General features: G+C 35.2%; 3 protein-coding genes across 6 annotated transcripts in view; 2 read left to right on the forward strand and 1 right to left on the reverse strand.

The window, feature by feature from the left end:
• The first annotated feature begins 1394 nt into the window (after window positions 1-1394).
• Window positions 1395-15923, forward strand: Hsc70-5 (Heat shock protein 70 cognate 5). 2 transcript variants are annotated; one of them, XM_013309341.1, is made up of 15 exons: window positions 1395-1643; window positions 1856-1911; window positions 3291-3378; window positions 4048-4285; window positions 5007-5168; window positions 6713-6803; window positions 7833-7995; window positions 8598-8753; window positions 9741-9887; window positions 10537-10777; window positions 11787-11996; window positions 12915-13102; window positions 13747-13887; window positions 15019-15123; window positions 15745-15923. In XM_013309341.1, the coding sequence occupies exons 1-14, from the start codon at window positions 1545-1547 to the stop codon at window positions 15100-15102; spliced, it is 2064 nt and encodes a 687-aa protein (XP_013164795.1). In that variant the 5' UTR covers window positions 1395-1544; the 3' UTR covers window positions 15103-15123; window positions 15745-15923. The 2 variants fall into 2 exon arrangements, with proteins under 2 accessions (XP_013164795.1, XP_013164785.1); XM_013309331.1 differs by having other exon boundaries at window positions 15019-15923.
• A 2137-nt stretch (window positions 15924-18060) lies between these two features.
• On the reverse strand, window positions 18061-20569 carry LOC106115799 (uncharacterized). Its single transcript, XM_013309356.1, has 5 exons — window positions 19850-20569; window positions 19511-19669; window positions 19234-19382; window positions 18812-18916; window positions 18061-18386 (listed from the first exon to the last, which is right to left on the reverse strand). The coding sequence occupies exons 1-5, from the start codon at window positions 20523-20525 to the stop codon at window positions 18213-18215; spliced, it is 1263 nt and encodes a 420-aa protein (XP_013164810.1). The 5' UTR covers window positions 20526-20569; the 3' UTR covers window positions 18061-18212.
• A 283-nt stretch (window positions 20570-20852) lies between these two features.
• The window catches only part of VhaAC45 (Vacuolar H[+] ATPase AC45 accessory subunit), a 20335-nt gene continuing 15848 nt past the window's right edge, over window positions 20853-25339 (forward strand). The window contains exons 1-3 of one of the 3 annotated variants that reach the window (XM_013309075.1): window positions 20853-21820; window positions 22231-22388; window positions 24931-25333. In XM_013309075.1, the coding sequence (XP_013164529.1) occupies window positions 21001-21820; window positions 22231-22388; window positions 24931-25152 (1200 nt within the window). In that variant the 5' untranslated portion in view covers window positions 20853-21000 and the 3' untranslated portion in view covers window positions 25153-25333. Of the gene's footprint in view, window positions 21821-22230; window positions 22389-24930; window positions 25334-25339 lie in introns of those variants that run through there. The other 2 variants (XM_013309092.1, XM_013309083.1) reach the window with 2 other exon arrangements.

Raw genomic sequence — 25339 nt, forward strand, 5'->3', positions numbered from 1 at the left:
TTGTCTATGACTCTAGAGACGTCAAACTTGTATGAACCATTTCATAGGTTGTATATCTATGTTTGTATGTTAATCATTTGTAATATTATTTAATAAGGAAATAGATTTATTATGTACCTCATTATTTATACGTTATAAATACAAAACGAAATTATTTTACTAATTTTATGGAATAATTCTTGCTGTTAGCATCAAGTGCATAAATTATTCAGAACAAGGAATTGTCATTTATATTATTTTAACTTTTATACGACTGTAAATATTTTGAAATGACAAAATGGGCAGAAATGAACTAAATAATATGAAGTAAGAGTTTTTGTTTCGATTACATACCCTTTTTAAAACCCTCAATATACGACAATTGAAACAATGGAAAGAAAAGTGAGCAAAAAGTAGCTGGTTTTAAATAAATCTGTATTTTAAAAGAAGGAAACTAGATAAGGACATTGACGAATTACAAATTTCCATACCATTGCAGATAAAATATCTCAGATTGTAAAGTAACTTGACAGATTTATGTATTAATAGAATTATTCTGGAAAGGCGGTAAATAATTAGTGTGCAGTGTGCATAAAAAACTGGTATATAAACGTCTATCTACAGACCAATATATTTAGATCTACAGATAAAGATTGCCTTGGAAAAGACTGTGGCGCAAAAGCCTGGGAGCTAAATCTCGAACTGGGATTGGCTCCCGCGTTTTCTCGCCAGAGAGACAGGACGCGAACACGATACGTTGCATACAAAAATACTGGGAGTGAATTAATTGTAATACCGTGCTCCTTTAATTTAATATATTTCGTGCGTAGCAAAATATGCGTTTTATTATTGTTGCTTCACGTTATTGACATTTACGTTCATGGGTATATCTTAAACCTAACTAAGAAAACCCATAAGACAATGTTATCTCTACTTTTAGTTCTAATCGCTCCATTCGCAACTTCATATGTCATAATGGCGAAAATCACTTATGCACAAAATACCTTCCCTAGCCTGTCCAGTGATTTATAGAGGTCAGTGATTGTAATCACAAGACCAAGCGAAGTGCCTGCCGCAAATATTGGCGATTGAAATATTCTCGTTAATGTGCATGGAAAAACATTAATAAACTAATGTTATAAAATACCTGTTTTATAATTTCCCTTTTTTAAAAATGTATTAATTTTCTTAAAAATTAAAGTATTTGTCTATGGGCAAACAATAGGTGATCGTTTTTCTTGGCACAATTTTCATGAGAAATGCAGTATCGTACGTCGATTGGTTGGCAATCGGTGTTTAAATTTTTTTAACCAATCTTGTTCCAGTTTTAAGTTTGCATTCGTTCGAGAACACACTCAAATTTTCTCAAAGGTTTTTTTTTAAAACGAGAACATTCCACTTATTTTTTAACATGGCAACACATTTAAAACTTCTGTGCAGTGCGCAGGTCGCTTTGCTCAGAAAAATATAAAATCTTTCTTTCAATGTTGCGTCATCCACATGTTCTGTTTGAAGTGAAATAAGACGTGAAATAATTTGTTAGGGTACATAAAAATAACTTAAAAATGTTGTCCGCTACGCGGGTGATGGGTCGTAAGGCCTTCCAGTGCTCTGGTTTAACTGCAGACATTACGCACAGGAATTTTTCCACAATTCTCAAAAATGTAAGTATCCATTTTAATTTTTAAAACGAATGAAAATCGTTTGTCACAAATAAGGTGTTTTGTAATGTTTCTAATGTAGATTAAGTCTAAACTTTATTGTATTTTTATAAATTATTATTGAATTCATAACCGGTGTCGTAACGTTCGAGAATCGGCACATGTGTACGAATTCTCTGATTAAAAAAAATTAAAAACTTTTCCAATATTTCCAGGTTGCATCACCCACAGTTCCTATTTACCAACGCCATGCGGTCCAGTACAGGCATAAGTGAGTTAGAACTTTATTAATTTCACATAATTTCGTCATAACCTAAAACCGTATAATGAGAATTATTTCCTAATGATTTATTCAATAGATGCTGGAAATATGGTGATTAGTATAATACTAGTAGTATTCGTGACTTGTATGTATTAACAATATACTATTGCATAAGATACTGCTCATTTTTTTTTATCTCTAATGACGTTTTTAGGTTAGACGAGTAGTTGCAAAAGTAGATGTTTGAATTTAAATATTACATTAGATTATCTACGTAATCCTAAAACTAAAATATGTATATCTTTGACAACACAAAGAACAATAAAGGAACTTACTTCTACGAAGGGGAATTTCTTTGAAAAAGAAACCTTGATACAGCCCAAGTATAAATACTATGAACATATGCTTGGTTTACTTTACGCCAATACTGTAGCACAGTAGTCTACCACCAACTGGAATCCATGAACCAGAATTGTCCCTGCCAGGCCAGTACTACTGCCCTACTGTACAGTCAGCTGCATAAATTTAAATATAAAGCTTCCGAAGCACATAACCTTTGGTTCAAAAAATATGTATATGCATATCAGTTATTAAGCTTCCAATTATGAATTACTAACTATCAACTGGGACTCTGTCTGCACAGGATTAAACTTAATGTGTAGTCTATGTGTTTTACCATACATACTCTACATCAATGCCAAATATCAAACTATATAAAATCTAAAACATCCATCCATCTAAACATTCAAATTTATTATATTAGCAAGATTCTACTGGCAAAGACATGTTTACTTATTATTGAAACTAATGGTGTAAACTGATATAGCTGACTGTACTTGTTTGTTGTAAACCAGGCATTAATATTGAATGTATTAGCTTCTCTACAACTTACACATGTGTTTTGATTTCTTTTTATTTGTGAATTTTGCACCTTTGAGCGGTGACAGTACTTATGTGCTGTAAACCTTTGCGGTTGGTGCTAAAATAATGATTGAATAGTTATATGCTCTGTGGTATGCTACAGAACAATATTAGACAATCTACAATTATTCTCATACTTCCTGGCCTTATCCTACTGATGTTGGGTCTATGCAGAGGTTATAAACCTTAAAGTCCAGTGTCTACTGCATGTTCATCATCAGCTCACTATAAGTCCCCACTGAGGGGCTTAGAGCCTAGCGATGTTAGATGTGTCTAGGCCATAGTCAACCACTCTGGTACATGGCTGGATTTGTACCCAGGACCTGCAGATTACAAGTCAAGTGTTTCTAAGTTTCTTTTTAATTGCCTAACCCTATCCAGCCATCTGTTCCTAGGCCTACCTTTGAATTTATATAAAGGAAAAGTATTTAGGACTGGTGAGTTACATAGCTATGTTTGTTGTTCAGGTCGGAAGGTGTGCGTGGGGCAGTCATTGGTATTGACTTGGGCACCACTAACTCATGTGTTGCGGTCATGGAGGGCAAGACTCCCAAGGTAAAGTTATAAAAGCATTTTCCAATTAGCAAATGGAACACTGGCTGGAACAGGTTTTCCAGCCAGTTACAGTTGCGACATTGTTTAAATGTTGGCACCGCCGATCAGCTGTCCTGTACATACGTTACAGCTTTTGCAGCGGTGCGAGAGAGACGCGCGGAACCAGCTAGTCACGGTTATTACCGATGGCTTTCCTAGATACCACGCTACATTTTTACTACCTTTTATAATTTTATTTCGTACTATAGTTTAAAATACAGTCAGTGTTGACTCGAATATCGAGTTTTGCACTATATTAGCACAGAACTTGCTATAAATCATCATCATCATCAGCTCACTATATGTCCCCACCGAGGAGCCTACCCAAAGTTAAGGGTGACTAGGCCATAGTCAGCCACGCTGACCCAGTACTTACATGTTGTTGACTTCACACATATCTTTGATTTTCTTCTTAGATATCAGGAGGTTGAATCACGATGTTTTCCTTCACCGTAAGTACGTCGGATAAATGTACATAGGTGAACAGAAAAGCGAAAAAAACACATTAGCACATGCCGGGATTCCAACCCAAGACCTGTAGATTACAAATCAAGGGCTTGAACGCCTAAGCCATCGGCGCTTTATCTATAATTTATCTACAAATATCTCTAACAAATGGTGTAAATATAGGTTGTGGAAAACAGCGAAGGTTCTAGAACAACGCCGTCGCACGTCGCGTTTTCCAAAGATGGCGAAAGATTGGTCGGTATGCCCGCGAAAAGACAAGCTGTTACTAACAGTGGGAACACGTTTTATGCAACTAAAAGACTGATTGGAAGACGCTTCGACGACCCTGAAGTGCAGAAGGATATGAAGAATCTCTCTTACAAAGTGGTTAGAGCTTCGAATGGTGATGCTTGGGTTCAAGGTAAGATTATTATTGGATTTCTTCAAATTACAGGTGTGAACTTAGGATAGGATGAGAAAGGGCAGTGGTATTGACGGAGGACGGAGAAATATATAATTTTAGACATTATTAGTTAGAATCATTTGGCGCGATTGACTTGCTAACATCATCGACGTCGTACCATCATCAGCTCACTACACATCCCCACTAAAGGGCTCAGGGCCTACCCTAAGTTAGGTTGACAAGTATAAGTTAAAAAATTTATCAAAAACAAAAAAATTGGTAATCAAGATTTATTACACTAAGACTTAGTTTGTAAAGAAATATATCAGATTGTAGATTTTTTAGATGTTGTAGTTCTAAAGATGATTCAATATTGGCACCGCCGATCAGCTGTCTCGTTCATACGGTTCAGCTTTTGCAGCGGTGCGAGAGAGAAGCGTGGAACCAGCTAGTCACGGTTATTACCGCTGACTTTCCTAGATACCACGCTACATTTTTTTAAAATTAAACATTGTTAGTCTTAACCTTGTTACTGGTACACTTATGTAAATTAGACAATTTCGGCCCATACGATAAAATATAGCTTCATTTGATAATGCGTAGTTTACATAAAGCCAGTACAGTTGAGCAGTAGATGGTCTGGAATGGATAGTTTTGAATCACTGACTCAAGTGTACTAAGCATATAAGGAAATGTAGAAATAAAAAAGAATTTTGCATTAATTGATGCGAACTTTCAGGTAGTGACGGTAAAGTGTATTCACCAAGTCAGATTGGTGCATTCGTACTGATAAAGATGAAGGAGACAGCGGAGGCCTATCTGAACACTTCGGTGAAGAATGCAGTGGTCACAGTGCCTGCATACTTCAATGATTCTCAACGACAGGCTACTAAAGATGCTGGTGAGTGTTTTTATATAATCCCACTGCCTTATAAATGGAATGGCTATAACACATAGTATTTTGTGCCTAAAAAGACACATGAAATTATTTAATGAATTAAATAGAACTTGCATGTAACATCAATAGGCGCGTTTATATCGGAACAAATTAAATGCTGTAATTTTCTAACTATTCCCTATCTATTTATAGAGATCAGTGCGGTGCAATTATATTTTGTTACTAGCGGACCCGACAGACGTTGTCCTGTCTAGACGTCTTTAATTTGAATATTATTTAAAATTTGACAGTGCGATGGTAGCGCCGTCTGTCGGATCCAATGTAAAACGTGTCCAGTGACATACACACTCACAGAACAATTATATATATAAAGATACCAACAATTCGCTCATCTGATAGAACAACGAGGTAATTGATTTTGTAGAAAAATAATTGTAACTCTACACATAAAAGTTCAATGAGCGTTTATTGTAAAAAGGTAACCACAGAATACAGTGCAGAGAGTAAAGACTGATGGAGATAACTTTATGTTTATCACAGACTAATTTAAATAAGTACATTTGTTGTTTATTCTTCCTACAGATTTTTTTAGAGATTATCATTTTTGGTTTGTTTGAATCCTACATCTTTGTTTCATCGGATGAGCAAATTGTTAACCACTTGGTTAAATTATAAACTGACTGGTCAGATTATAATTTGATTAATGCCCATATATAGTTACTTAGTTTAGTAATATTGGCAATACTTTGTCTAGGCCAAGTATTGTTGTGTAGTGTTTTCATTTAATATGAAGCACTTTAGATCAGCCGTCCCGCTCATGCGTGGCGCGCTTCTCCCACGGTGCGAAAGAGACGCACGATCTGATTCAGTCCAGTTTCATACTGGATATTGATGTAGATTGTGCTACATATTTTTTTTTTGGTTTGCACCCTTTTTTAATTTTTTAAAACACCCCTTTATGTATTGCTTTATTTTTAAGGCATGGTTTTTGAAATATTTACATGGGTAATAACAGTCTCTATAACCCTAGGATTATACTTATGTTAAAACTTATTGAAATTAAGATTACATTATTTATTTTTGATCAAATTGTTTTGAAAATAAAAACTCGCTCTTAAAAAAATCTATATAAATAAAAGAAAGTGGTGTTAGTTACACTATTTATAACTCAAGAACAGCTTTACCGATATGCCTGAAAATTGTTGAGGAGGTAACCTAGAGCCAGGAGACGGACATAAGATACTATTTTTTTTTTCGAATTTATGCCTTGAAGTGCGGCTTTTTATTTAACTTATCTATATATTAAATTTTTTTATAAATCCACACAGACGGAGTCGCGGGCGACAACTAGCATGTTATAAAATGCAATATGATTCATTTTTCTTGTTATGAAACAATCCATTTCTTATGCTGGGGTAAACGGTCTAGTTGTTGACCATAAAATTAGACGAAAAAAATGACTATTTAAATTGACGAATTATTTCAAATACTTTTTAATAACAGACATTTAACATATATTTGATATTTATATAAATATTTTTATTTAGGTCAAATTGCGGGTTTGAATGTGTTACGTGTGATCAACGAGCCGACAGCCGCAGCTCTGGCGTACGGCATGGACAAGTCTGATGATAAAATGTAAGTACAAGAGTGGACAAAGAGAAAAAATACCAATTGCTACCGAAACCTACCAAAACACTACCAAAAAAATGCACTTTGACAAGTAACACTATTTTTTTTTGCTATCTAACAAAACCTTTCCAATTTAATCTTATTTTAGCAGTTCAGAGACATAATTTGTTACCAACAACTACCAAATTTCTTTTAGTAGTCACAAAACCTACACAATTCAAACCAAAAATATCAAATTGTTTGTTGGGTTTAGGTTATAATTGTTTAAAAAGACATATGAATAAGACTTAGTCATACCAAGGCCAAGAGACCGTGATATTTTTCTCTCATAAGTTTCTAACCCGAGTTCCTCTAATAGAGGTCTCACTTGTAGTGGTTTGTCACTTATCCCGGTTTGACTGTATTAGCACCGCCGATCAGCTGTTCTGTTTATACGGTTTAGCTTTTGCAGCGGTGCGAGAGAAACGCGTGGAACCAGCTAGTCACGGTTATTACCGATGGCTTTCCTAGATACCACGCTACATTTAATATTAAAATAACATATTATAAACAAGCGGTCGTTCGCGCAGAATTAAAAAAAAACCTTATTTAGTAGGCTATGTCTTCTTCCATACATGTATGCCAAATTTCAGCGAGATCTAATCAGCCGTTCTGAAGATACTTTTTAACAAACATCCATCCATATTTTATAATATTAGTAATTACTAAAGTAATATTAAGATTTGCATAAGCATAATAAATTGATGACTCAGGGATTAAGCACTTGACTTGTAATCTGGAGGTCTTGGGTTTGAATCCCGCCAAGCACAAATGTGTACATTTATCCTACATTCTTACGGTGAAGGAAAACATTATGATGCTGCATATATCTGAAAGTCAAAGACATGTGTGAAGTGACGCACTGGACCAGCGTTCACTATGACATAGTCACATCACTTAGGGTAGACTCCGAGATCCTCAGTTGGGATGTATGAGCTTGATGATGATGATGAATGTACTTTACAGGTTTGTGACTTAAGGCTTGTTTTATTCCAGTATCGCGGTATATGATTTGGGAGGTGGTACATTTGATATCTCTGTACTTGAGATCCAGAAAGGCGTGTTTGAAGTGAAGTCAACCAACGGTGACACTCTACTTGGAGGTGAAGACTTTGACAATGTCATTGTCAACTTTTTAGTTGACGAGTTTAAACGTGACGTAAGTATATTGAGTTTTTAACTAAAGTACATTTCATGAGTGACTTAAAAAAAACTTAATTAAACATTTCAGCGAGATCCAATTCAAAGATACCTTAAAACATCTATCCATCCGAATATTCGCATTTATAATATTAGTAAGATTTTTTTATATAATATTCAAAAAAGGTTGGTTGTAATTTGTAACTTTTTTTACTTTTTTACTACTTTTGTACTGATCATAAAAAACTACTAAACTACTACACTAAATATTAAATGAAGATTACTATAATACATTAGTGAAAAGCTAATTTAAATTTATTCAGCAGTTTCTATGTTAAACGCACACAAACACACAGACAAAATGACATAAAAATAGTTTTTTTTTTAGTTATATAAAACACCCCCTAAGATTTTTTTTCGTCAATTTTACCCGAATAACTTTGGAATCGATGGATTGTATATATGTAGGTTTATAAGTCCATTGTGACATTCTATAGTGTTAACACATTTAGACAAGTGTGGTGTCATTTGACTCTTAATTTAAGTGTCATGGGCATTCAATCAACTTTTTTTTGTTTTTCTTTAACAATTGTAGTTATAATTTTAAAATTTGCATTACAGCAAGGTCTCGATATTCGTAAAGACGCGATGGCGATGCAACGTCTTAAAGAGGCAGCGGAGAAAGCAAAGATTGAGTTGTCCGGTTCCCTGCAGACTGACATCAACCTGCCGTACCTAACTATGGATGCTTCCGGACCTAAACATATGAACTTGAAGGTAATATAGTTTGCTAATGTTGTGAATTTATTAAAAAAAACCTGTAAATTTTACGTCAACAGTTTCTCCGACTTACATAGGGTAAACACACTAGTTTTGGTTCGCCAAATTGATGTTCCTTGATTTCTGTTGTTACTACCTTTTTAATTATTTTACATTTCACGCAATCTATAATATTCAAAAGCATTGCCATCAGATGGGCTAAGCTAGATATGGGGGGGTAATTTCTTTTTTCAAAGATTAGAACAAGCAATAGGAAAAACTAACTAGTAGTTTTTGAGTTATTTGGCTATAGAGGAATTGTAGTATGTTTTCCCCCTCATTGAACACCCAAGTGGGGAGCTCCTGGTGACGCCCATACATCAATGATTCATCCATAGATAATAGTTTTTGTATTATATGCACTTTAATTCAGTAAATTTCCAACAATATACGTTTGTTGGATAATATTAAAGTGCAAGACTGACACAATATCTGAAACCGCCCGCCTCTGGCGTCATGCTGGGGAGGGTCAAACGATTTTGTAACAACTGAACATAAAAAATAGCGGCAACCATGTTTGATGGAGTTTGACATTTCTCTTTTTATATTTCTCTAGTTAAGTTGGCATCAATTATAATTGTAAGGTGGCAAACGAGCTGGCCACCTGAAATCGCTGAAATAGCGAAGCGACCGTTGTCCATAGACAAACGCAATTATGGATGCGTTGCCTACCTTTAATCAACGGAGGGGCCATACTGAAAGAGAATATTTCTTTAAATCATCTTCCCCTTTCGTTCCCTTACATGAAAATGGGAAGGGGCATAAAATTAGACAAAGCCCTCCCGAACACATGTACACCTTTTTTATATCAGATCATAAAGATCCCCTGTTCTTGGTGGGGGAAAAGGGTTATGTGGGGTTTGACCCACTAAAGCTTGCACTAGAGCCTCATAATTTTAGTGGTATTTGAAAACTTTCAATACTATAATAATATCTTTATTGCAGATGACTCGATCCAAGCTGGAATCACTAGTGGGTGATCTAATCAAGCGAACTGTGGCTCCCTGTCAGCGTGCGCTGCAAGACGCTGAGGTCCAGAGATCTGACATCGGTGAAGTGCTACTCGTTGGTGGCATGACAAGGATGCCAAAGGTTGGTATCCTTACCGTCGGTTTCTGAGACATAAATCACCGCTTAAAATACATGCAAAATGCTTATACAAAAATTTTGAACTCTCAAACCAACAATTACAGTTTCACTTGTAATTTCTAAAAATATAGTCGTCGAATTAAAAAAACATTATTAGTAGTCTGCGTTCTTCAAGACTATGTTCTATATGTATACTTAATTTCATCAAGATCCATACAGCTGTTCTGAAGATACCTTCACATTCATTTAAACATTTATAATAGTAAGATTTACTGTGTTTGATTCTTGTTTTCTAAAATATAAATATATGCACCTTAGCAAGCCTATTTTAGTCCTATTTGATTGTCTAGGCTGATTTAAATTGGTGCTAGAACAAACTGGAGACATATTCCCCGGCTGTGCTACGTGTGTTGTCGGGTTATTTTCTCACAGACATTTCTACTACTTAAGATCCATCTTACTAATATTATAAATGCGAATGTTTATATGGATGTTTCTAAAAATGGCTGAACAGATCTCAATGAAATTTTGCACTGATGTTGAACATAGTCTGGAAGAAAACATAGGCTACTAATTAAGTTTTTTTTTTAATTTCTTGCGTAAGGAGTCGCTGGCTACAGCTTGTTCATTTATAAAGATAAATGCTCCTTAGGTTCAACAAACAGTCCAAGATATCTTCGGGCGTGCGCCATCTCGCGCCGTGAACCCTGACGAGGCGGTGGCTGTGGGCGCGGCGGTGCAGGGCGGCGTCCTCGCCGGTGACGTCACTGACATCCTGCTGCTCGACGTGACTCCACTCTCCCTCGGCATCGAGACCCTCGGAGGAGTCTTCACAAAGCTCATCACCAGGAATACTACTATACCGACTAAGAAGAGCCAAGTTTTCTCCACCGGTGAGTACATACTACACGTGTACCACTTTTACCTAAGATTTTTTTTTAATTTACGGCATCAGTCAGAAAAAAATCACCATGTGTATCTTAACCTATATACGTTATATGCCTAGAAATACCTTAAACTCAAAAAAAAAATAGGAAAAGCAGAAAGGGGCTTCTCGGAAATTTCCTTGTTTTTTTTTTCAGGTAATAATAAAATTAGAAGTTTCAAATATATCAGTGACTATATCACTTTCTAATTTTATAACTAGCTACTAACTTTTACCTGAGACAGAATTAAGAAAAAAAGTATTTTTCTAGGTAAAGTTTCAAATCTATACCAATTTCATCTGGATCCATTGTTTAAGTTTTAATTCTAAAATACTTAGTGTATATTAAATATTTTTATGCAATAAGCACACATCTAAGCCATTCGATTACAATAATCGCGTGGTAAAGCTGCGTGCGAGAGGAATATGGTTTGTCGCGCGAACTGTAGCGTTGTTTGCGTCACGGTACGATACGCTGACCTACATTTTAATATAGAACTTTTACACACTATTAGTTTGAATCCTTTGGCGCTAATGACGTGATTTCGTAACAAAGTCAAGCGTCAGAATGATTAGTGACGGGATATAAACGTCGACATTTTAGTAAGGCTAGTGTTGCGTCAGTACACCGGCACAATGTCGGATTTTACTTCCTAACAGTACAAACCAGGATAAGCGAGCGTAAAGGACCGTGATATTTTCCTCCCCCAGGGTCCCTAACCCGAGCTTCTCGTTTATGAAAGTCGTCCGTCGGGATCGGACTGATTCTTGCTTATCCAATTGCGACTTTACCTAATATTTCATAGCAATATTGATGATATTTTCAGATTTTTTATTTGTGGGAAATTCAGTTTAAGATCCACAAAAAAATTGCCATTGAATCCACTACCGAATCCATTTATTTTTCTTAAGGGTTCTACGACAAAAAGTCTAGATATATGTAATATAATATGAATCAATAATTTTTCTTTTTCCAGCTGCCGACGGCCAGACCCAAGTTGAGATCAAAGTACACCAAGGTGAACGTGAAATGGCGAGCGACAACAAACTGTTAGGCCAGTTCTCTCTTGTTGGAATACCGCCCGCACCCCGCGGCGTGCCTCAGATTGAAGTCACCTTTGATATCGACGCTAATGGCATCGTACACGTCTCCGCACGCGACAAGGGCACCGGCAAGGAACAGCAGAGTTAGTATCCATTGCACTTTGTCCATGTATCCATACAGCACTTAATGGATGGACGTCTACATTCACGAAGACTGCAGGAACTAGAACAATTAGTATTCAAACACTTTGTAAATGTACCCATAGCACACTGTACATGAACCCATACAACACAACACAGCTTAGGCAACCTTTTTTGTAATTACACGGCCGTCTGAGTTCAAGAAAGCAAAGGATACGCATACCCATATCCATATAATTAAATGCCAACCACATATTGTACAAGCTTCCTGAGGCCCATTACTGCCTTACAGTTTGCTGTGTGTGAAATTGTAAAGAACAGAATAGTTTGTACCCGTATCCATTGCACCTGTATCCATTGATACAACACTAATCATAAGGAAGCCTTTGATATGCACCACATTTCTTATATAATATTCAGCTCCACAATAGCTGAATATTTGTAAATGTGTGCAATAAAAAATGGATTGTCGCGCGAATCGCTACGTTTTTTGATGCAGCGATACGATACGCCTTCCAACAAAATATACAAGAATTATTAAATATATAGCAATATCGAAAATCTATCATGTATTTATAGTTACAGACATATTAGGGAACATACCCATACTACGTGACCTAATTTTTTTTAGTTTTTTTCCATCCCATGCATCGCATCATCCGGAAAATCCTCTTCCTCACCTTTTAAGAAAAAGGGTAGGAAGTGAAAGAGCATTATAGTTAGGCTTCCGGGACGCACACTAACCAGACTGTACGCGGAATAGCTTCCACTTGAGGCGTGTCTTCTGTATGGTCGAGGGTATTTCACCGGACGAGCCGGGAAAATTCGTGTGAACATGTTAAAGTGGGCTCTACCACTGTTATTTATATAGGAACTATAGAGGTATTCAGTTTCACAAATATGACGTATTTATCTTCCAGTCGTGATCCAATCATCGGGAGGTCTATCAAAGGATGAGATTGAGAACATGGTGAAGGCGGCGGAACAGTTCGCGGCACAGGATCAGCAGAGACGTGAACGAGTTGAAGTTTGCAATCAGGCGGAGGGAGTACTTCATGATACTGAGACTAAAATGGACGAATACAAGGCTCAACTACCACAAGACGAGGTAGGCAAAGTTTTAACATAAACAAACTGATCCTATAAGGGTTCCGTTTTTTCCTCTCGAGGTATGGAACCCTAAAAATGTAATTTTATACTTTAATGACAGTTCTAAAAGGAATTTAGAGCAGTTTTTACATTGAGAGCCCTTCCCCCCTTTTATATATACTATAAGGTGGCAAACCAGTAAAAGGACCATTTCAATTCGCCGACATGACGAAGTGATATCTGGTACATTAAATCAACTTCCCCTTCTTATCTTTACTTGTAAGAAAAAGGGGGAACTAAAATAAAAAATAAAAGTACTCTTCGTAGTCAGCCCCCTCTGTAAAAGCACTTCTCTTTACCATCCTTTCCTTATAAAAAAAGGTTAGGAAAGGTAAGACTAAAATTAGACTTTCTATGCGTCCCCCTCTCTGTCAAATCCATTTCCATGTTTTCCTTATAAAATAAGGGGGGAAGTGAAAAGACACAAATTAGGCTTCGTATGCGTTCCTTATAAGAAAAAGTTGGGAAGAGAAAAGGCCTAAAATTAAATCTCTAGAGTACATACTTATCAGACAAAACACAGAATTCCTTCCACCTGTCTGCCTCGTATTAGGAAGCTTTAATACGTAAATTGAAATTCACCATAGTTAATTTATCTCTCAGTGTGACAAGCTACGTGAGGAGATCACCAAGCTGCGTGAACTTCTCGCCAACAAGGATGCTGTTGAGCCGGAGGCAATCCGCACAGCCACCGGTCAGCTGCAGCAGGCCAGCCTCAAGTTGTTCGAGCAGGCTTACAAGAAGGTTTGGGAATTTTAACACTTTTACCATGAATCATTATTTCGTCTAGATTCATTTTTAATTCTCGATTTTAATATAATACAAGGGCTAATGTATGGATGGAAGATTTTAAGAAGAGTATAACTAACATTGGGATTCGAGAATATTATATATCTTACTAATATTATAGATGCGAATGTTTGGATGGATGTTTTTTTGAATGTATCTCCTTAACGCCTAAACGGATCCTGCTGATATTTGTCATAATAGATGTAGAGCATAGTCTGGAACAGTGGTTCCCAAACTTATTTTGTCTACTGCCCACTTTGAGAATAAATATTTTTTTAGCGCCCCCATATTTTCACATACGCAGCGCCCACAAGGGGGCGTTATCGCACACTTTGGGGAAGACTAGTCTGAAAGAACACATAAGCTACTGATTACGCAAACGACAGAATCGCGTCTGTTATAAGCTACACTATTCCCTTGTGAAATAAGTTAGATTCATTACCAGATTTTTTAAATTCCAACAACTTGTATGAAAATTGCACAATTTTGAGCCGGCCCACATAACTATAGTGAAGTCGGTCAAGCGATTGTGCTAAATTAAATAAAGTGAGTTATCATCTATTGTTATATATTATGGACAATGGAAGATTTACACTTTATACATGATAGAGGAAGACGGAAGTATGGATGGATGGATTTTATGTAAGAAAGGAGGTTCTATATCTATGCCAAATTACAGCGAGATTCATACATCCGGAGATACCTTCTAACAAACATCCATCTAAACAATCCCATTTATAATATTAGTAAGACTAGTTGACAAGTCCGTCCGCGTGGAATTAAGAAAAATCTTAATTAGCCTATGTGTTCGTCCAGACTATGTTCTACATCTTTGACAAATTTCATCAAGATATATTAAGCCGTTCCGGAGATACTTTATAACAAACATTCATCCATACATCCAAATATGTATTTATTATATTAGAAATATAAATCTAGCCTTTATTTGCGAATCTGTGGCCCTACTAGACTATGTTCTACATTTATGAAAAATATTAGTAAAATCCATGAAACCATTCCGGAGATACCTTCTAACAAACATCAATACATGTATTTATAATATTAAGACATATTAATGTTTATTAGATGGCTGCCGAGCGCGAAGGTCAGCAGCAACAGCAACAGCAGAGCGAGCCCCAAGAAGACAAGAAAGAAGAGAAGAAGAATTAAGCACAAAACAAGAGGAATACCGTTAGTTCTTTGTAAATAGTTTATTGTTTACTTGTATGGTTGAAATACATTTCCATACGTACATACAATTACACTAATTTGAACTACCAATAGCCTAAAGGTTCACAATCTAAGTGTCATGGGTTTGAATAAGAATGTTACAAACAATGTACTTCAATCCTTACTTAATTTGTATTTTGTATTGAAATTCCTTTTATTTGCAATACGATAAAAAATACGATTTACTTAGTTGTTTTTTCTTTCTGCTTGGTCCTTAAGAGTCCTAGCGTGATAGTGTTTGTATAACTTTACGAATTAATTGGGCTATTGAATGCTACAAGAATTTTTATATATGTTTAGTATTTTTGGACATTCGGACGAACAAACTATAATTTAACTATATTTACGGTTGTTTTCTGAGACCAATATCTGTATGAAACACATCTATTTCATTATCTTTGATAAAACAGATGTAATGTTTTAAATATATTTTGGTCTCAGAAACTTACTGCTAGTGTGCGTTTGTTTGTAAAGATACAACCATACAAGTTTACAAATTAGTTGATACCAAAATATTAGAATTTGATGTATTGTGCGTTTTTATGTTTACTTCTCATTGTATTTTGTTAAAACAAATTACAGACGGAGGAAACTTGGCGCCATATGTCACCTGTCAAAATTGACACAAGGCAAAGGCGACGTCGTCGTACAGCCACAACTGTCAGCTGTTTTGACATTTTTTTTTTATTTACATGCAAAAGAAACTTTATGCCACTCGATTGCTTTTATTGAATTTTAAATTACAATATGATTTCCAGTGATTTCTAAATATTTTAGACTAAATGTTGAAATTTAACCCTTAATTCGGCGAAATTTTTTGTAGCAAAAAACTTGTTTTTTTTTTAGTAAAATCATCTAGCAGAGAACTAGTTCAGTAGATTTTTTTTAATTAGTTGTTCGTCACAATGGACACCATCGAATTAAGGGTTAAATGCATTATTTTGACATGTTTTTATATCAAGTCTTGGTGGATATTAGTGGCATGTTTGACATATTGGGCAGTTCCATACGATGAGTATTTTTTAGATATATGTAATTCGCAGTTTACGGTTTGTCCAGGTGTATCGTACTGGTAGGTTTTAGTAGGTTTCAGTTGATTATTATTAAAAATGTAATATATATTTTTAAAATGAATGTATGAAGTGACTCTGTGAATGGAAAAAAATACAGTAAAAATTGTAGTCTATGTGTTCTTTCAGACTATGTTCTATATGTATGCCTAATTTAATCGAGATCCGTTCAGCCGTTCTAGAGATATCTTCAAACACCCATCCATCCACATCACACCCATCTAAACATTCGCACTTATAAGTAAGAAAAAAAAATGAATAAATAGTATCCTATGTCCGTCTCCTGGCTCTAAGCTACCTCCTCAGCAATTTTCAGACATATCGGTAAAGCCGTTCTTGAGTTATAAATAGTGTAACTAACACCACTTTCTTTTATATATAGAAGAGTGACAGCCTAAAAATAAGTTTCTGGCTTCTAAAATGACTACTTACAAATTTCCAATGCCGCTTTCAACATCATTTCGCGTTAAAAAGTATCTGATGTTCTTTCTCTGGGTCTAGACTATCTTTATACCAAATTTTATTGAAATCGGTTCAGTAGTTTTGATATGAAACTGAGACAAACGGAAAGTTACATTCTCATTTTTATTAGTAAAAGGGTATTTATTGCATATTTTAATTAAAAAAAAAACTAGGACGACTATCAATCAAATGAAGGCAAATATATATTTTAGCTTTGTCTCTGTGTGATGGTCTTTATACCAAATATGCATTTAATTTTTTTTTTTACTGGTTTCCTGTCATATATTCACAGAGTCACAATTTGTGTGCGATTAAACAGAGATGTTTTCATTTTGTTAGTTATTTTGTGATTTCCAATTTATTTTATGTTCATGTCGTTTTTTTTTATGAATAATATATTTGTAACATCTTGAAATGTTTGATGTATTTAATAAAAGTAATTTTTAATGTCTTGTGTCGGAGGCCAAGACACACTTTGGGTGGATGCACCAGCGGAGTAAGTAATTTTTTATCCTTCATATTTCTGTTCTGATTGAATAGAATCAATAGAAATTGCTTAATAATGTCTGTTTAAACGACGTATGGTTTATAGCGGATAATATTTAAAGATAAATAATATTTGATTGAAAAAACAATAAAATATTACTTATAAATACTATTCGGTTACTATGACTTGATATTGGAGGTTTTCGATGTCGCTATTAATTAATAAATTAATTAAAAAGTTGAAATCTTCATAAATAAGGTGTTTTACATGATTTTTTTGTGAGAAAAACGATATGTATGAAGTTTGAATGGCAGTAGTGTATGGATTATTTAGTGGTTAGAAGTTGTATGTATGTGTATGGCGGGGCGCGGCAGTTTGTGTTAGTCTAGTACAAATATATCTTGCAAAATTTTTTGTGTGTTTTATTTAGCACTAGGATAACATATTTTAATGTCTATGTGTTCTTCCAGACTATGTTCTACATCTATGACAAATTACAGCAACATCCGTGCAGATGTTCTGGAGATACCTTCTAACATCTAAACATTCGCATTTATAATTTTAGGTCTTAGAATTATTAATCATTTTTAAAATGTCCCAAACTATTCAAACTTCGTGAGACATTATAATAAACTCTTATAAAAACAGCTAAACACTCACGTATATTTGTCCGGTGTCGGCACAGACTAGTTTCGAGCCCATCGGGAGCCCTTCATCAGTTGAGTGGGACGTATTATTTCGCAGACGCGGCCCTCAACTCACTTAGTCGGTGTCGCCATCGGACGTATATACGTCAGTGTCTATCCGTTTTTATATAAGTTTATTGTCCCAAAACAATGAAGGTTATAAAATAAAAGCGAAATAGAACAAACACTTTTATTCAAAATAGAATCACAATTATGTAGTTTGAATACGAGAAACTTTTTTAAGTTATTACCAAACCGTTGGTTTCTGAGACCAAAATATCTGTATGAAACATGTCATCCCACAGTCATTTTAGTCTCAGAAACCTACGTTCTGAAGTTAAAATATTAGCCGGCTACCTCCGCGCCAATCGATAGCGGCTTTCCTTGCGGATCATCGTATCTGTCATTGGTAACGCAATTCATAAGTGCTGTCACACCTACCACCATGATCCCGAAACATACGGATGTAACAAACAAAGAGGCAATTATGGTCGAAGTGAAATATGGCCCGCAATTCACCTGAAAACAAAGATCTTAATCTCTATACATAGAATACAATACAATTTATTAGTAATACATAAATTACAAGTCACGAGTTAGATCAAAAAAAAAATTTAGTTAAAAATTGTGTGATGGCGAAATTCAAATATGCACAAAATATCACGGTTTATAGCCAGTCCAATAAAGTACCATAGGTTTAGTAGAGAATAAGCACTGACCTTTATAAATAGAGAGGCTATTAGTCGTTGTATTTTGTGCCTATTTGATTTTGTAATTTAAGCGTTTGCCGTAGCTATGGTTTGAGTAGGATTCTAATAATATAGAATTAAAAAACAAAAGTTATCATTTCCAAGCAGGTTCGAGATTTGGTATTATATTAGCTGTAATTTGCAATATTGTGCTCAGGTCACCTGGAGCTTTAAGATTGAGGTTAGAATACTTACGCCTGGCCCGAATCCCTTAGAATTGTTATTTCCTCTCCGGAAATCCCATTCCGGAAAAATGGTGTCGTCGTCGTAACTCCGTCCGCTGCGTCTGAATGCCTGTATCTATAAATATAACCGTCGAAAAAGAATACGAAATATTGTATTGTAAAATAAGGTTAGCAAATGTTACAGATTCAAGTGAGCAAAATTTGTTTTACCAGAAATCTTTTGGGGTCTATAACTTTTAGTGACAAATTTTCAATTTGTCTATGATGAAAAACAATTCGGATTTAGATTTGAACTATAAATATTTTTTATAAGAGTTAATTGCATTGTAGTATTGAGATTGATTGTGGACTACAAAAGGAGAGGGAGATCGAGGAATTACGCAGGAGGATATGCTAGAGAAGAGTCATAAGGCCGACAGAGTACGTACGAACCTGGTAGAAGGATATGGTGACAGCGCTGCCATCTCTCAAATTAATAATGACGAGTGGTTCCCCGCATACATAAGAATGCTCCCAGGGAGCACCAGCACACATCCTGGTACGCCCTACTTCTTCTCCCCCTTCCAGCAACGCTACATCATCTGATAAAAAAATGTTACAATGAATTGTGCGTGGAGTAATTCGGTAGGGTCCAAATCTTGACAACAAATTTGAGTAAATGATTTTCTGCAATGGCAACCCACTTTAACTGTAAAACAGTATCACCAACCTATAATCCATCCGTCCTTCTTGAAAGAGAAGTTAAATTCTAATTCAAAATCGGTGTACGCCACTTTTGTCGACAAATGTCGTCTCGTAAGTCTCTCGTCTGCAACCACGGGAGCTTGGCTGAATCTGGACTGACGTTTCGCGCTCGATGAGTAAACACCTGACCATAAACAATTATACTCTTTTAGTTAACGTTTAAATTTAGCTTTTGTTTCTTAGTGCTTAATAGCACCCGCAACTTCTATTTAAAAATTGATCACAATATTGTTTTGCTAGCTTAAATACAGATTTTAATCTCGGTAATTTGAATTTAGACAGTATAAAACATAGCAACACTAACCGACAAAGTGAAATAAGGCGTCGTTACTCTCAACAGAAACTCCAGTATCCGAAGAGATTATATTACGTTTCAAAGGTAGCACTTTAGTTTCTTTACCAAGCATAGGATTATTTTTGCCAGTATAAAACCCAAGAACCGGTCCAGTAGCATAATTCCTGACAGCGTGATAAATTTCTTTTATAATCAAATCATGTCTTCGCAATGTCTCGATTCTGGTTTCATTTAAAGTATCTTCAAAGTATATGTAGTAGTGGCTATTACGGGAATCGTACATCTTCAATTTATCCATATTACTTACGTGGAATACGTTCGTATTGTGATTTGCGAATATCTGCTTTAGTGACTTGTATGGGTTACGCACCGCTGGGAAATACCTAACTCGCTCAGTTAATAATCCTTCATGCAAATTAAGATATGGCGTACCCTTAATATCCCTACTACTTATGTCCTCCGAACATAACATTTCCTCGACAAAAATAACGACCACTTTGCTACTTCTCAACGAATCTTGAAGAATATCTAGGAAAAATTCATTAGACATTTTAACGAGCGGATTAGGTTCAACTTTTACGTGAGTCAGGACTCTATCAAAATCTAACATAAATACTGGTAGATTTATATGTCCTTTAGTTGTTCTTAGGAAGTAGATTAATATTATAAAAATATGCAAACGCATTTTCCTTATTTATTTATGTATTAATAAATAATATTTAGCTATTTTCTAAAATATGCCTTATGACAGCTTTATTTTTACACAATTAGTTTTCTATTTTTGAAGTTTTTGTCAGATTAAAATGGCTAATTGTAAAAGATTGCGAAATTTTCATTAAAATAATGTGATGCTATATTATTATTTTGTAGTAATTTGAATATAATTAATATCTTATTAAATATTTAAAAGCTTATTTTTAAATTTTTGTAAATTGTAGTAAAGTTTACTTTTATGCGGTATTTTAATAGAAAAACACGACCTGGCAATACTGCTTCAACCATAGACGAGCACGCGTCAAACTAATCATATGATCACTTTTCACATGACCGATGGTCAATCGTCATCGCTCATTTCTTGTCGTTTTATGACAATTTTTGGGCTAAAACTTTACTTTTAGTCCCCATACGTCCACTAGTTATAGTTAAAAAATCCATTGAAAATGGCGTACTGCCGTTTAGTGTTCCCTTTATTAGTGCTAAGTGTGGTCCAGAGCTACGCCTCATCCGTGCCTGTGTTTCTATGGGGCGATTTATCTAAAACATCATTGAAATCTAACCCTCTGACTGCTGTATCTCCAAAGGAATTCGATTATGTATTAAAAGAGGAGCTTTCAGGTGATCCTTTCACTGTTATTTTTATAGAGGAGACGCTGTCAGTTGAAGATTTTTCAAGTAAAACTTCGGATGGTGAAGTTCCCTTGAGATATTTACGCGCCAACCTTGGTGATTCGTATTATTTATCATCTGTAACGGATGCACTTGAAGCATTAAACAGTTTCGCCGACGTTGAAAAGGAGAATCACGTTAAATTAACTGAAAATGGTTTATCAGCGGAAATCGAACCTGAAGGAGGTAATTTCCTATTTATCGAGCTTAAAGATGCCAACGAGAGGGACTCACGAGCTGATCTGCTGCGTAGACACAATGAGTTTATGGAGGATATGTTCGCTAAGTTACACAATCGTTATGAGAAAGTTGTAGCGATATACACTGCCCGGAACCCATCATGGACTGTCTCAGAAAGTCATCGTGTACGTCGTCAGGCTACCGAAGACAACAAGATGTACAGATTAGATGGACTTTTACTATATGTAGAGGAAATATTGCTCACCGAATCTAACCAGACAACTCATTTGGACAACCTTGAAAGCAGCACTAGTACATTTAATGACACAACCAATACCATGAGCACAGACATGAAGTTTGGAGCTGACAATATCCAACTTAACTTTGTACACAAGAATGGTTATTGGACATTTGGTGAGTTCATTTTACTAACAGTACTTATTTAAAGCTATAAACTATAAGTTAAGCACTTGATAGGCAATCTGCAGGTCCTGGGTTTGAATCATAACTCTTTGATTATAATTATGAATTAAGTTATAAAATATTTTGGCAGCCCAAGAATAAGAGAATGAGATTTATTGCTATTTAGTATAAGAAATAGAAACAAAACATAAACTTATGATATTAGTAGCTTTCGTTTTAAATTTTCATGATGCAAGCCTGCATTTGTCACGAGTTATCTCTGGAACCGGTGGACGGATTTTGACATGACTTTACAGGAAGGTAGCTGATGAACGTAGTCATGTAGACTACTGTCTAATTCTATGCTGGCAAAGTATAAAGTTTGCTATAATAATAATCTAATAAATCTTTATATTTTTCAGAGACGGTTGTGTTAACCAGATCGAGCTTGACCAAAGTATTGTACCCGGAGATTGAAGTTTACTCATTAACCGATTGGTCGTACAGATGCGGTGAAAGGGTAACATTTAACAGCATCAATGGGACAATCAGCTATTCACTCACCTTTAGAGATATGGAGGTATGTTATTTTGTAATAGAACCTAATAACCTATAATAGTTTAGTACAATCTTGCAAGAAAGTTTTAATAAGTTATTCCATCTAGGTTTAAATATTACAGGCGATACCATAAGATAATTTGTATTGTTGGTTGTATGTTTTTATATATCATAAGGTGGCAAACAAGCGAGCGGCCACCTGAAATCACTGAAATAGCAAAGTGACCGTTGCCCATAGACATACGCAATTAATCCACGGAGGAGAGGATGCACAGAAACAAAATATTTTCTCTTCCCATCCTCACATCCGTAAAGTCTTCTTCCAATTGCCATCCTTTCCTTATAAGAAAAAGGATGGGAAGGGAAAGAGGACTAAATGAGGCCTCCGGGACGCACACTCATCAAACGAAACGCGGAATTACTTCCACTTGACGCGTGTCTTCTGTGTGGTCGAGGTATTTCACCGGGCGAGCCGGGCCAATTCGTGCGAACATGTTAAAGCGGGCTCTACCACTGTTAAAATAAAATGTATGTATATATGTAGCTATCAAGAGCATTTGATCTGATCACTGTGTCGATAGACAATGTCGTAATATAACTAGCTGCTGCGTCTCCGTCTGCGCGGAAATAAAAATTAATTCATTTAGTAGTCTATGTGTTCTAGACTATGTTCTATACCAAATTTCAGATCCATGCATTCGTTTTGGAGATATATTCAAGCAAACATCCATCCATACATCAAAACATTCGCATTTATAATGTTAGTAAAATTGTTAGCTGTCCCCCGCGACTTCGTCAGCGGAAAATTGCAAAAAGAAAACATAATTTTGTTCTTCATCATTATATGTTCTTTCAGTTTATAATCTGTAGCTGGACATCCATGTAGCTGGAGATAATTTCTAACAAACATACATCCAAATATTCGCATTTATAATATTAGTAAGATTGAAAATACTACATATTAACTTTAACTATGTGAAATTTCATGTTCATTCGCTAAATTTCCTTAAAAAGGGGTGTACAAAGTATTCGTTATTAGTATAATGATTAACAAGTATGTATTGGGAACGGCGGCTGTGCGGCGACAGTCAGTCTGGCGCCGCGGCGGGTAACGCGATCGATCCTAGCGTTCAACGTCCAAATGTAGGGTGACCATGCTATACTGGGTGTACAAAATTCAAATTGAATGAGACATTTTAGCCGACTTCAAAAAGGAGCATGTCGATTAGTCCGTTTATTTTAAAGTAAAATAGATTAAGCTATAGTTCACAGGAATGTAGAGCCAATGAATAAAATCGCTTCTCACTTGGGATCATAGAGAGTTAACAAAATTTTATCTCGTATACTTTCTAATTTCTTTATTACGTATGTTTTAATTTATTATGGAATTTGTACAGTTATATCTTTTCTTTTGTTCCTTTCTTTTGTTCCTTTCTTTTGTATATTTATCTTATATATAAAATTCTCGTGTCACAATTTTCGTTCCCATACTCCTCCGAAACGGCTTGACCGATTCTCATGAAATTTTGTGAGCATATTGAGTAGGTCTGAGAATCGGCCAACATATATTTTTTAATACCACGCAGACGAAGTCGCGGGCGACATCTAGTGTTGCTATAACAAGTTCTAGATATAACGACAATATGTTAAATTTCATTGTTATAGCAACTATGCAGATATGAACGTACTCAAAATTTTCAATTTATTTATTTATAAATCATAAAAATACGGAGTCCTTCGTTGTTTAGAAAATTATTAGGACTGTCCTGAAAAAATATGGATAATCTACAATTCTATTTTTCTTGTATTTCTCAAATGGAGATTAAGTTGGCGTGAGTTAACTCAGTTATTAATAATTTTCTAACACGATAATTATTTGGTTAACGCTTGGAAAGTAAATTAACCTATTTAGATTAATAGAGCGTTAGAAGTTTGTTATATTCTAGAGTTTTTGGTTTGATATAATGTTGCGTATAACAGAATTCTAATATTTTTTCACAGATTCGGAAATGCCAATATTTTCTTTTAATTTGCCTCCGTATATTTATTTCTAGTCACGTACAAAAATATCTTATCACTTTTATATTTAACTAGCTTTTGCCCGCGACTCCGTCCGCGATAAATTACATACAAACGTAATTAGTAGTCTATGTGTTCTTCCAGTCCTATTTTCTATATGTATGCCAATTTTCATCGAGATTCGTTCAACCGTTCTGGAGATATCTTCAAACATCCATCTAAACATTTGCGTTTATAATATTAGTAAGAAGTAAGATTGAAATATTAGGGAACTTTATTTTTAGAAGCTTTTGTGTTTTTAGTTAATCACGAAATAATTTTATTACAGTTTATTTTTCTTTATGTCATTAATCATTAGAGAATTTCTTTAATTTTGTATTATTCACATAAATTATTAATTATAAGTTTTATGAATCCATTTATAGAAATGACGCCGTAATTACAAATCAAATACCCAAATATTTTATCTCTTATTTACAAAGAGACAGACAAAGACGAGGGAGATTCATAAGGAATATCATGTCATAAACATTTTAAAATTCCAGGTTCAACCATTCTTCAAGACGATGAACGCATCGGATCTGGTCTTCGGTGATTCTTTCAACTGCATCGGTTTCTTCTCGGTACCTATCTGGTCAGGTCTGTTCGTTGTCTTCATATTCCTGGCTATCACATTCTATGGTATTATGATGATGATGGATATCCGTACTATGGATCGCTTTGATGATCCTAAAGGAAAGACTATCACTATAAATGCAGCTGAGTAAATTAACCAGCCAGTGTGACCTAAACTACCAACATTGAAAAAAACTACCAACTTTTAAATATTTTTTTAATGGTCACACTAACTGCTGTCACTTGACAGTGACAACCATAGAGCTCAAAAATCTATAGTTTATACGATAAAATGTAGATTTGCGATGGTAGTTTGTAGAATACGAATAATTAAATGAA

This window comes from Papilio xuthus, unplaced genomic scaffold (assembly GCF_000836235.2).
Source record: "Papilio xuthus unplaced genomic scaffold, Pxut_1.1 DF829660.1, whole genome shotgun sequence".
Classification (NCBI taxonomy): Eukaryota; Metazoa; Arthropoda; class Insecta; order Lepidoptera; family Papilionidae; genus Papilio; species Papilio xuthus.

Excerpts from the sequence above, each read along its gene's own strand:
- Hsc70-5 (XM_013309331.1), top strand. The coding sequence starts at position 1,545 with ATGTTGTCCGCTACGCGGGTGATGGGTCGTAAGGCCTTCCAGTGCTCT. Across the intron at positions 1,644-1,855 it reads TTTCCACAATTCTCAAAAAT|GTTGCATCACCCACAGTTCC; the intron begins GTAAGTATCCAT and ends CAATATTTCCAG. Across the intron at positions 8,754-9,740 it reads CTAAACATATGAACTTGAAG|ATGACTCGATCCAAGCTGGA; the intron begins GTAATATAGTTT and ends TCTTTATTGCAG.
- LOC106115799 (XM_013309356.1), bottom strand. The coding sequence starts at position 20,525 with ATGCGTTTGCATATTTTTATAATATTAATCTACTTCCTAAGAACAACT. Across the intron at positions 19,383-19,510 it reads GAAGGACGGATGGATTATAG|ATGATGTAGCGTTGCTGGAA; the intron begins GTTGGTGATACT and ends TTTTTTTATCAG. Across the intron at positions 18,917-19,233 it reads TCACCATATCCTTCTACCAG|ATACAGGCATTCAGACGCAG; the intron begins GTTCGTACGTAC and ends TTATATTTATAG.